The 12,687-nt window shown below is 45.3% G+C and overlaps 1 protein-coding gene across 2 annotated transcripts in view; it reads left to right on the forward strand.

Annotated features, from left to right (window-relative positions):
* cica (capicua transcriptional repressor a) overlaps positions 1–12,143 on the forward strand; it is a 38,739-nt gene extending 26,596 nt beyond the window's left edge. Inside the window, exons 12-22 of one of the 2 annotated variants that reach the window (XM_047606043.1) lie at positions 212–1,022; positions 1,375–1,517; positions 2,964–3,124; positions 3,590–3,779; positions 4,870–5,161; positions 5,329–5,489; positions 5,853–6,004; positions 7,467–7,618; positions 7,711–7,845; positions 7,943–8,068; positions 9,301–12,143. In XM_047606043.1, the coding sequence (XP_047461999.1) occupies positions 212–1,022; positions 1,375–1,517; positions 2,964–3,124; positions 3,590–3,779; positions 4,870–5,161; positions 5,329–5,489; positions 5,853–6,004; positions 7,467–7,618; positions 7,711–7,845; positions 7,943–8,068; positions 9,301–9,551 (2,574 nt within the window). In that variant the 3' untranslated portion in view covers positions 9,552–12,143. The remainder of the gene's footprint in view (positions 1–211; positions 1,023–1,374; positions 1,518–2,963; positions 3,125–3,589; positions 3,780–4,869; positions 5,162–5,328; positions 5,490–5,852; positions 6,005–7,466; positions 7,619–7,710; positions 7,846–7,942; positions 8,069–9,300) is intronic. The other variant, XM_047606044.1, reaches the window with a different exon arrangement.
* The last annotated feature ends 544 nt before the right edge of the window (positions 12,144–12,687 follow it).

Below are 12,687 nucleotides of genomic sequence, written 5' to 3' on the forward strand. Positions count from 1 at the left end.
ACATTTTTACTACACTTCATAGTGAAATGTCCTCTAACGCTAAATAATCTGTAGAAGTGGAGGAGCCGCAGTGTTTCCTGCGAGGCCTCATGTTGTTGAATTTTAATGTCTTTATTCCCATCAGCATTAAAAAACCCGCGTGTTCATGAAGAATAAACTTCCAGCCGTAACTTTCCCCGCTTTGATCTCTTTGCCTCTCTGCTCCCTCCAGCATGGCTTCCAGGCGGCGGCGGCGGCTCGCTCTTCTCTCCCCTCCTCCTCCTCCTCTCCCCCGATCCCTCACTCCGACTCCACCTCATCTAAAGGGAACGGAGGAGGCGGAGGAGGAGGTGGAGGAGGAGGTGCCGAAGATGGATCTGAGAAGAAGAGAAGCAGAGGCATGGACGGAGGAGAAGAAGGGAGCGATGGAGCTCTTAAGAGAGAGGAGATAGCAACAAGTGGAGGAGATGGGAGTGGAGGAGGAGGAGGAGGAGGAGTCTCCTCTTTGTCCGTCGCAGGCTCAGTGTCCCAGGCTCCTCTGACTCTGGCTCAGCTCGGAGGCGTCCGCATGGCGTCCACCATGGTGACCAGCGTGGTCCGGCCCATCGCCAGCACGCCCATCCCCATCGCCAGCAAACCCGCGGAGGGAGCCGTCACCCTCAGCTCCCTCCCGCAGGACAAGAAAGCCACTCTCCTGATTGGAGGAGGAGGCGGAGGCGGACCTCAGCAGCTGCCGATCGCCGCAGGGGGTGGGTACCTCTCATCCTCCTCCTCCTCCTCTTCCTCCTCCTCCTCCTCCTCGTCCTCCTCCTCCTCCTCCTCCCCCGGTCCAGTCAGTGTTACCCCGGTGGGAGGCAGCAGCCTGGTCACTAGCCTAGTCCTGGGAGGGTCCTTCCCCGCTGCCCAACCGTTGCAGCTCCTCACCCCGCAGACCCCCCTACCTGTCCTCCACCCCGCCGCGGCCACCTCCTCGCCCCCTCAGCTCACCCTGGCCAATGGTGTGCACTCGGGGGCGGGAATCAGAGTCAGCCCCGGGACTAGAGGTGAGACGGGAACGATTGGCCGTCGAGACAAAATGTAAATCACAGTTTTCTTCTTTCTTCTTCCTCACGCTCTGCGCTGAAATCACTTTTCTTCCCCTGTCGGTCCCTTCGCTGATGATTTAATTGGCTCACATATACGGGAGAGGAATGATTGGCGTTAGTTATGAGTGCTCGCCGCCCACCCGGTCCTTGAATACTCCCCGTTTCGTAGAAGCAACAGGAGGTTATTCTTACATCCAGTAGCAGAAGTGTTTTCTTTTTTCTTCCTCTCTCTGTCCTCACCTCCCCTCGTTTGACTCGTCTGCTCCTCTCGCCGACTGAATTTAATTCTCTCCCTTTTCCCACTCGTTAGTCCAAACCCCGTCGCCGGTCGTGCAGGGCAATGTGCTGGTTCCCATGGCAACAGTGAGAACCGGGTCTACTCCTCCTCATCCTTCCATCTCCCTGGTGGCCCCTCCTCTTCCCGTGCAGAACGGCCCGGCGACGGGAAACAAGGTGAGCGATCGGGCCAGCGTGTGTGTGTCCACGCGGTTAACGAGGATGAGCAGGTTTCCCCCCCACCAACAGCAGCAGCAGCAGCGTTTAAACTAGAGCGACACGTGCTCTCGTCTGAGGGCGAAGTCGTTAATAGGATAACAGGTTTAAAGCATGTTCAGGTTTAACTACTTTGAGCTACAGGCTCTGAGCAGGAAGGAGACCTGTGCATAAAACATATACGTCTACTTAACAAGGAAATTACACACTTTTTTATCACAGAAAATGTTTAAAATATTTGTTATTCTCAGCTTTTTATTCATAAACCACATTTAATCCCATTATTGTGTGTTTATTACATATTAATTAGATCCACTCCTTGGAACAACTACTCCGTACAAAAAATACTGGTGAAAAAGTTGGAAAAAATAATTTTTAGAGAACAAAACAGACCTTTGTTTTCTTTGGAAGCTCTGTTTCATTCATTTTTGTAGTTTATTTTACACCTTGTTTCATGCAAAATAAAAAAAATAACCCCTCCCCGCCCTGTTTATTTAATTTACTTATGTTATTTTCTCTTTTTTTTCCTTTCCCACCATTTAATTAGTTTATTTTTTTAGTTATTCCTGCGTTAGTGTGCGTCACCATTTTGTTCAGAAAAATATGCAAATCTTAAATTAGCGGTGTATACAAGCGTGTTTAAGGCTGACACCAGCGTGCCCTGGCACATGCCTTTGTTCTTGTCTACACACTAATAAAAGATATGAAACAGAAAATAAAAAAAAAAATTCCATAGCTGACTAAAAATGTGCTGTACAAAGACAATGAAAGAAAATGAAACAAGACACGGAGACAAAGAACAGGGGGAAGTTAAAAGCTATTAAAACAGAGAGCTCTCAAAGTGAATTAAACATCAAAGAATGAAAATTTGGTTTGAGGGGCAACGAGAAGCTTTAGGTTGTAGAGGTTCAGAGAGATGTGTTGGAACCAGTGTGCTCGGTGATTTGTAGGCAAACATTAAATCAAACCTAGGAGCAAGTGAAGAGTGGCCAGTGTGGAGGGAAACTGGCTCATAGCAGCAGCATACCAGGCGTTACTGACTCAAACTTGCATAAATCATTTAAAAGAGTCCAGACTGTAGAGCCTCGACTGGAAGAAACTGTGTTTCTTGATTTTTAAATTCACAGTGCGATGATTTGAATGAAGGATCTCCTGAGATTACAGAACCTGTAATAAGCATGATGGAGAAATTAATCAAACTATCGAGAAAAAATGTAAACTTCCCTATAAACTGAGGCTATGATCCCCACTGCAGATCATAAATCATAAATATATAGAAAATAAAGGTCATAAAAGGCCAAAAATCTTCAATAATCTGTGTGTGTTTGATATATTTAATGGACACATATAAAAACAAAAGTGTTTTGACTTTGTTGAAGTTCACGTTTTTCGACGTTGTCCCCCCAGATCATCCAGCTCGCTCCCATGCCCGTGGTGCAGACCGGCGTTCACCCCGGCGGCGCCGCAGCCGTGCATCCCGGGAGCCCCTTCCCCGTTTCCGTGGCAACCGTGATGGGTCCCGGCGCCGCGCCCCCACACACCGTTCTCCTGACCTCCCCACCCACCAGGTCACTAGCACACAAAGAGCTCGACAACTAAAAGACGGCAACACGGAGCCGTGACTCAAACTTCAGGAGATGTAGATTCAGAAAGTGATTTAGTTTCATTTTAGTTTAGACGGAAGAGACACGAAGACAGAAAAGCAACAGCATCCATTTTTATATACGTATGTGACGTCAGGTTAAAGCTGCAAATAATAGTCTGGTTCTTTATTTGAGATCTTTATTTTGAAACAAAAATAACATTAGATTAATATATATAACAAGAGATAATAACATTAAATAAGTAATTTAAAATAGGAGGAGGTCAAATGTGTGTATCTTTATTAATAACCTCATAAAACCAAAGTTGTCTTTTTGTAGCCTCAGATGTCCCACATCCTTTGAGTCCACAGATTATACTGTATGTGTGTATTTAAGGCTTTAACAGTACAGCTGAGATCCTTATTAACGTTTTTATTTTGCCTCCTTTAGGATAACCTATGTCCAGTCTAGCCCGGGAGTCACCACGGCAACGCCCCAACCGGGCCCCCAGCCTCCGGGCCCGACGTACCTCGCCATCACCCCCGCTGGCCAGACCCTGGTCCAGCCCATCGTCGGCCCCCCCCTCAGCTGTCAGTCGCAGGCTTCCCCGGGACAGACGGCGGCCGCCTCTGGTCGTCAGGTAAAGAGGAACAACTTTACATTTACATGTATAAATTTGTTCAGTGTTTTAACCCTCATTTCTTTTCAAACAAAGACAGCATTTAAATTTTCCCCAGCCAGTAAAGAGTGCACACTTTAAATTAGAACATTATATTTACAGTATACAGTGTAATATTTGTTTTAGCTTATGGCACGTTCACAGGTATAAACACACATCATCAAGCCCCATCTTCACCTCTCATACTTCTTTTTTCTCACTTTTCTAAACAAATGCAGATACAGCCTTTTATTAATTTATCAAGTTAACTTAAATTAGGGTGATCAGATGTTTTCTTTTTCCCGCACAGCTCCTCTTTTTGAGACAAACAAAAATGGGTCAAACTTTGAAACATTTTCAAACTTCATTCTACTACAGCCTCAAACATGTTTACATTGAATTTGTGTTGCTACTACTACTACTACTTACTTCTACTACTACTACCACTACTACTACTACTACTACTACTTACACATGTTTATGAGACGACTTAGCATGGACTTTTTCCGGCAATTTTCCAGCACAACATGTTTGAAATAATAATAAAAAAAAAGAATATTTGGACCCGTGTGTTATTTGAAGAGCTTAACTTCTTCCTGAGACCTGCCGTCCTCATACGGGGACATTATGTTCCAGGTTTGTTGCAGCTTATTCTGCTTCATTTAGACCTGTTGTCCTCGGGTCAATACACTTGTTTATTTATGCTTATTAACTTTTCCAGTGTGATATGACATGAAAATTTAACAGGTTCACAGGTACTCGCTTGAGGACGTTGGGATTTCAGTCGTTTCCAATTAGTTTTGGTTCACATTGGACACTTAAATTGTAAAATACAGTGAAATAATCCCTGTTACTAATTAAAGATGCATTCAAACCAAATGCTTGAGGTTAATATTGAATGTACATTTATAATTAGTTTAATATGGATCACATATAGTAGGTAGTGGGTCCCTACTTAATCTCCCCATCAGTTTGGGGTCCTTGGCCTGAAAAACCCCCGTGTACTACAGGGTTACCTAGGCAACCGGAGCCTGGAAACGAAACCTTAATCCATTTCCTTCTTCTCCTTCAGGTACTTACTGCCATCTACCCTGCACCAGCCGTCCCTCTGGCCACCGGCGTGGTCTCCGTGACAGCCGTGCCGTCCTCAGCGGCGGCTCCAGCCCAGGACGCGATGAACCCGCCGTCTCCGCCGGCGACGGGGGCGCAGGGCTCGTCGGTGGCGACGCCTCAGCCCGGCGCCGGGCTGGAGGTGACGGTGAAGAGCGAGGTGGACTCTCAGGCTGACGATGGAGGTCAGGGGTTGTCGAGCTGTGCCATCGGCTCCTCGTTTGCCACCTGTGCGAGCGGCGGCGTCCTGACAGGTACAGCGCTCAGATTCCTGGGATTTATCTTCACCAATTTAAATTCTTACACGTAAAAAAAAAAAAAAAAGGCATCATATTGTTTCTGGTTCTGCAAGGCTATTTAATTTAACATTTAATTGCTCAGCTTTGAACCAAAAATGTGATGCAACCTTTCTGCGTTCCAGTGAAAAAAGAGGAGGACATCAAGGAGGAAATTGTGAGTCGGGACGGACACGGCCGAGAGAGACAGAGTGAGACGGACGAAGAGCGAGAGCGAGGGATGAGAGAGAACAGTGAAAAGAAGAGAGGCAGAGAGACGGAGAGGGAGGACCAGACAGGCAAAGAGGTGAGAGGAGGAATTTGTTTTAATCCTGTTTCTGTCCCTTAATGAATGAAACAACCTGGAGAACCACCACAGACATTTATCCAGTTTTTTGTCTCATCAAACCACACATTTCTTGAAGCTTCTGGCTCTTTAGAAGACAAATTATTTATCATTTCAGACATTAAATCTAATCACATTCTCAGTCTCTCTAATATCAAACACATAAAGAAAAAACCAACCTGTGAAATTTCACAACTTCTCAGAGTTAAGTCGTGGAAAATCTGTGAACTTCACGCGAATGTTATGAACAATGCTAACACATTATAGAACAGCCTGAATGTATTAAAGAGTCGTTTTAACACAAAGAACTCTCTCTTTTTTCAGACCGGACCTCGTACTCCTCCTCCTCCGCCTCCATCCTCAGGTCTGGACCCTCCTCCTCCGCCTCCCTCTGCAGAGAGGGATCCCCCCTCCTCCTCCAAGAAGACCAAGTTTCGACCCCCGCCGCTCAAAAAGACGCCGGACTCTCTTGAAAAGTAAGCGGAGCGGTGACGTTAACGTGTTCGTGTGCTCTTTGTCGGGCGATAGTTGGTTGTGTTGAGTGTTTTTTTTTTTTAAATTGATTTCGGAGTTGGAGTCAATAGAAGTAGATTTACTGCAACGCATTAAAGAGAGAAAACGTCTGAGTAGAAGTTGTGTAGGAGGCGGAAGGAGGGAGGGAGAGATTTGTGGTTAGTCTCACAGGTTTTTTTTGTCTTCTGCATAAACTTAATGTGTAGTTAAATTTCATGATCAGCCTTAACATTATGACCACCTAAGTAACTTTGTGTAAGAGCCTCCAGAACAGTTTTGACTCATCAGAGAATAGACATGGGCCTTCAGAGGGTGTCTTGTGGTGTCTGGTAACACAATGTTGTTAGTGGGGGGGGGTGGGGGAGCTTTGGGTCCTATGGGTTGAGGGGAGGGGCCTCTGTGGTGGATCATCCCACAGATACTTGATCAGTTTGAGATCTAGTGAATTTGGAGGCAACACAAAGTGTTTTTGTCCACCGTGCTGGGTGTCATGAGGGGGCTATGGGGTGGGGGGTGTCTGGTCTGGTCTAGGTGGGTGCTACATGTCTAAGTAACATCCTCATGAATGAATGCCAGGTCCAAAAGTTTCCCAGCAGAATATTAAATTATCACAAGATGGTTTAAATGTTATTCTCCCTGTCAGTGGTCATAATGTTGTGGCTGATCCGTATAAGTCTGTGTTCGTATTGATTTTAGAAGGAAATTTAAAGCCGTACCACCACAGCTACTGTAAATCCCAAGTAAAAAACAAGTTGGTGACGTCTGGACACATAAATCTGATCCGATAACTTGCGGCTCATCTAAAGACTCAAAGATCTGGTTTGAGAAACAAAACTTGTGAGAAACAAAAATTTACAAACTTACATTAAAATAAATAATGAAACACGTTTTGTCGCAAACTACCTCATCTCCTATAAATGCTCTATTTAAACCTTCACAGAGCCGGAGCCAAATCAGAGTGAAATAAACGACGCCTGCCAGGTCCTTCTGGCTTTCTGGTCGCCGCGAAACAATGTTCTCTTAATTTTTAACAGTTTACATATTCTCAAGCTGAGGGAGCTCATACACCAGTAGCCAGTTTGGTGTTATTCATTTTTTTTTTTTTTTTGGCTTGAAGACGAGGAGCAGCTCTCTGGACAGGACACCATTTGTTGACTTCAATATCGAAAACACTCGAGCGTAGTGGCATTTAGTTCCATTTATAGTGTCCAACTTTATAAAAACGACGGTGGAAACTCTGTTTACCGAACGTGAGTGGGCAGAGTGCCTCCGTGTTCTTTATTTAGACAGCAGGAAAGTGGAAGGGAAGCCACGCGGAGAAGAGAGGGGCCTGGCAGAACTCAGCGCTGAAGGAATGAAAACATTCAGAGGCCCGTCCCTTGATATTTAAACCGGTGCGGCCGCTGTGTGTTTGTTTGTGTGCAGGGTATTATCGGAGACGTACTTCGAGGAGCGTTTTGCTGAGCTTCCAGAGTTTAACCCGGAGGAGGTCCTTCCCTCGCCCACTCTGCAGAGTCTGGCCACTTCGCCCAGAGCCATCCTGGGAAGCTACCGGAAGAAGAGACGCAACTCCACAGGTGGGCAGAGAACCGTCCGTCAAACTTAATAACTTAAACAGATGCAATAAAATCTTAACCGATGTTCTCTTTCTTTACCCGTCTCCGTCCAGAGCTCGAGCCGACAGCAGAGGAGCCCAGCTCCCCGAGGAGAAAGACTCGCCGCCTGTCCAGCTGCAGCTCGGAGCCCAACACCCCGAAGAGCGCGGCCAAGTGCGAGGGAGACATCTTCACCTTCGACAGAGCGGGTACGAGAGCAGCAGCTGCAGCTTCGCCAGGAGGCAGATGATGATGTCAGTAGACGCGTTTCTCTGATGATGACGACCTTTTTTTGTCTCCGAGCAGGTCCGGAGGCCGAGCTTCCTCTGGGAGACTTGGACAGGGTCCCCTTCTCGTCTCTACGCAGGACGCTGGACCAGCGCAGGGCCCTGGTCATGCAGCTCTTTCAGGAGCACGGCTTCTTTCCCTCAGGTAGATACGACACCAAGGAACGAGAGGGGGGGAAGTCATTATCTTTATCTACGAGCCTCGTTATTATTAATTCTTCAGGGTTCATAGCAGCTCGGTTTGATCTCAAGGAGCCCGGACCAGTAACATCACAGCATAATAACTACCCGAATATGGTGTTAGGAAAGGCACAAATAGACGTCCTATCGAAAAGCTGCTTTTCCTCATGTGACCTGGGTGAATATTTGTGCGTCTGCCCAGATTGAGTGACGTTCAGGGTTCAGGGTGAAAAGTCTCGACTCCGTGACAGAGGAGACTCTGACTGGACAAAACAAAGCTTAACTGCAGCACTAGTTTAGTCGAATTTAGTTGATTTTATCTTAACTTTGTTGCAGAGGCAGCAAATAACTTTTGGGAAGTGGAGTTTGGCCGTGAGATTGTTCCGTTATGTCACATTAATGCTGAGACGTCTGCAGTCAGGTTCTCTTGTGTCTCGTAGCTCAGTAATTCAGACTATTGTCTGCTGGTAAATTATCTTGCTTTTATATAGCACTTTTCTACATATTGGTACTCAAAGCGCTTTACAGTCACAGAGGTTCAGTATCTTGCTCAAGGACACTTCAAGCATGTGGCACATTCCAGGGATCGAACCAATAACCTACTGAGTCACAGTCATGTTCTGTTAGCTGCATTTAATGCGAAACATCAACCAATGCTGCAGATACATCCATAATTATTATAATGCATAGTTAAACAAGTGTAACTCCTGTTTTGAATTTTATACAAATACTTCTTTTCCCTCTCAACAAATGATACAAAAATACAAATACTGGATGCTTTGCACAGCCCTATTGCATATGCATCCATAATTATTATAACAGCTGATTAAAGAATACTTATTTTTACACGTACATATCATAAATTAGAAGTGTAACTCAAAAAAATTGATTTGATTTTTTTTTTGTATAGAAATACAAATACTTTCTTTCCCTCAGCAAATACAGAGATTTCAAAGAAGAACATCATGAAAGTATTTTTATTTGATGAAATTTCTTAAGTGTCCGCAACTCTTACTAAAACAGTGCGACATCTAGTGGACAAACTGGGAATGGCCGCACCTTTTAATGAAAAGTTGTATCCAGATTGGTTCTTCTGCTGTGCAGGATTTCCACCAGGATGTGTGGCACGGTTTACATTTTTATTTTTATTTTTTAATCTCTAAGCCTCCTTCCTTGTTCCCGTCTCTTCCCCTCCAGCTCAGGCCACGGCCGCCTTCCAGGCGCGCTACTCCGACACCTTCCCCAACAAGGTGTGCCTGCAGCTGAAGATCCGCGAGGTCCGTCAGAAGATCATGCAGACGGCCACGTCCGGGACCCTCGAGGCCGAGGCCAGCCCCGCCCCGTCCCACAGCTCCTCTTTCAATCAATCAGCCCGGGAGGACGGAGGGGCGGAGCAGCAGGGAGACAAAGGCCGGAGCCCCGAGGAGCCGAGGAGCGACGGATCGTGAGCCGGAGAGGATGACGAAGCAGGAAAAGAAAAAAAAAAAAGAGAGAAAGAAGAGGGAGAGAGAGGAGTGTGTGTGTGTGTGAACCAGCGGGATGCGTTTCTACTGGCACTAATCTCCACCAGACCTGGGCAGAAAACACGGAACATGGTCACAAATATTCAAACTACTCAAGGCGCGCTTGGGTCGTCAAATCTGTAAGACCTTAAAAAAAAAAACAAAAAAAAACAACAAAGAAGAAAAGCCTCAAAAGTGGTCGAATCACATGCAAGTCACGACGAGTCAAGTGCTTCTTGTAGTGTTGTTTTATTTTTTTCCAAGTATTCTGAATAGTTTGAGTTAACACTTTTGCCCAGGTCTGCTCTCAGCACATTTGTACAGTAGTTTGTAGTTTGACACACAAACTCTGTGGTACACACTCTCTATCTCTCTGGCACACACATACAAACCAACCCTGGTGCACATGTAATCTCCAGCACACACACACATACATGCAAACACACACACACACACACACTTACCAAATCAGACTGTTACTCTTGGTTGGCAGTCCCCAGGAGCCGCTACCAAGGACCATGACACACAAAGGCACTTTGTCACTTATTGTGCAGATGCAGTTTGCTGTTGCCAGCCAGCCAGCCAGCCAGCCAGCCAGCCAGCCAGCCCTCAGATGCCATTGACTTGACCTCCTTCTCGCCCCTTCCACTCCTCAGCACAGTGGTCGGGACGCAAACACAACCCCAAAGACCTCCTCTGATTATTCCACAGCCCCTCGATGCTGCAAGACAGACAGCACACACACACACACACACACACACATACACACAGTACATGCACACACACACACACATAAACACGCAGTGCATGGACACATCTGTGCAGTGTGAGCACTCGTACACAAACATGGTAAAAAAAAAACCCGTTCTGACCAAGCCATTGGCCTGCACAGTTTTTAGTGATTGTAATGAGAAGAAGAGAAACTGATGAAAGCATAAAATCTATTCATCTATTGGCTCCTGAGAAACGAACAGGAGTTGGGATGTAGTGTGACCAATCTTTGCACCTTCAGTTATTGCCATTATGAAAAGACTGAGTCCTCACTGGCCGGAGCTGATTATATATATAAATATATATTTGTCTGTATGTCTGCTGGGGTTTAACGTCCCCCCCCTCAACCTGTGTGAACAGGCACCGTAAAGAGATTATGTAAAGAGACTACGTGGTTGTGAGGCTTTTGAAGAATCAACGTTGAATTCGACACTGACCGGCTCCCGACAGAGCGCGGAGGAAAACAAAGACGAGGCGGAAGAAAAAAAAACGGACTCATAGCAGTAGTGAAATTTAAGGACAACAACGACGCGACGAGCTCACCACCAGAAAGGAAAAGTAGAGTTTTAACCAAGCTTCTTCTGAATCTCCCCGTGGATATGCTGTTGCTTTTTCTCTCGTTATCGTGGAAAATAACCCGTTTTACCGTGGCCTGTTTTTTCTCTCTCGTGGCTCTATTGTGTTTCTTCTCCAGCATAAAAAAAAAAAAAACAACAAAAAACTCTGGACAAAAAATTAAAAAAGAAAAAAAAAAGAAAAAAGGTGGTGGGGGGGAGGACGAAATCAGTCTGTTCCTTCCCCCCCCCAAAAAAAACCTCCCACCCCACACAGTTTTAATCGTACCTGGGGGTGGATATCCTCCTCCTCGCCCCCCTCTCCCCCTCCCTTTTCCTCCTCCCCCCCTTCCCTCCCTGCCCTACGATTTCTCACCAGACACAGAAGTGGGGGAGCAGGGGCGTCTGTCGTTTTGTAAAACGTTGAAATCAGGTGTTTGCACAATTTGTGCGGCCCTCCTCGTCTGGGACCGCCACAAGTTAAATCAGGAAAGTATTGTTCTTACAGATTGTTTTAGTAGTAAAAAAAAAAAAATAATAATAATAATCTTGTTCCGTATGTTAGCAACCCTCTCTTCCCTTCTTTGCCGCTCTCCTCCCCCCATCCCCCCCTCCTCCTCGCCTCCTCAAGTATTGTTAGAAAGTGCCCTTAAGCACTGGTCCCGGGTCAAGCGCTATGTAGCTCAGGATGGTTCTGGTTAGGGTTAGTTCAGGGAAAGCAGATCCTAGACCAGCCCTAGAGGGCAGTCTCTGGAGCCCTCCCCTCTTCCCTCTCTTCTCGACACTTTATCCTTTCCCATCAAATGGTGCAATAGGACATTTATTTTTTTGGAAATGGGTGGGTTATTTTGTTTTTTTTTTTCTTCTTCTTCTTCTTCGGGGCAAGGCTGTGTGCCATAGATATTAAATCCAGTGCAGTCAGTCAGTGAGAGGAATGAGCTGTTGTGATACTATCTTTAACTATGGTATAAAAAACAAAACAAACAAACAAAAAAAAGAATCACACAATTATTGTTATTGTTGAAGAGATAGAGAGTATAACTTACTAAAAGTCAAAGACAATTTTTTGAATAGCACTTTTTGGCTCTTTGCTTCTTCGGTGAAGAGTGGGGGTAGTTATTATTATGGGTATCTCTTTTATTTCTCTGTATACAGTTGGATGTGTGAAAACAAAAAATATATATATACTGGTATTTCCATATATGTGCATTTAGGTCTGCGTTCGGGTGTGTGTGTATGTTTTGGCACATGCATGTAGCGCGTTGACACGACCAACCTCCTTCACCACACGACAACATTATCAATAGTATATTTTTCATTGTACTCTACATTCTATATTCTACTCTAGAGACAGTATTTTTATAGTCACCGTGACTATTTTATCTGCCATCTTGACTGTTATGAAAACCAGTTGATTCAGGATATAATTGAACTATACATTCAGGATGTACATGTACACACATACACACACATATATATATATATATATATATATATATATCCTGAATATATGGTTGCACAGGTAATAGAAGACTATCAACCACATCACTTTGGAGTTAGGGCTGAAAAGTGTCTTATCTGCATGCACGTGCTATCACATGCACACGCGCACGCACCCGCGCAGACATATGTGCATACACACACATGTATGCGTGTACACTGTATGATTGTGCTTAAAAATAAACTGTCCTTACTTTGGAGAAGGAATTTTAGGATGAGCGAGGTGAGTGTTATCTCATAAGCAGGCATGTTGACCA

The sequence above is a fragment of the Mugil cephalus genome, chromosome 14, assembly GCF_022458985.1.
Source record: "Mugil cephalus isolate CIBA_MC_2020 chromosome 14, CIBA_Mcephalus_1.1, whole genome shotgun sequence".
NCBI lineage: Eukaryota > Metazoa > Chordata > Actinopteri > Mugiliformes > Mugilidae > Mugil > Mugil cephalus.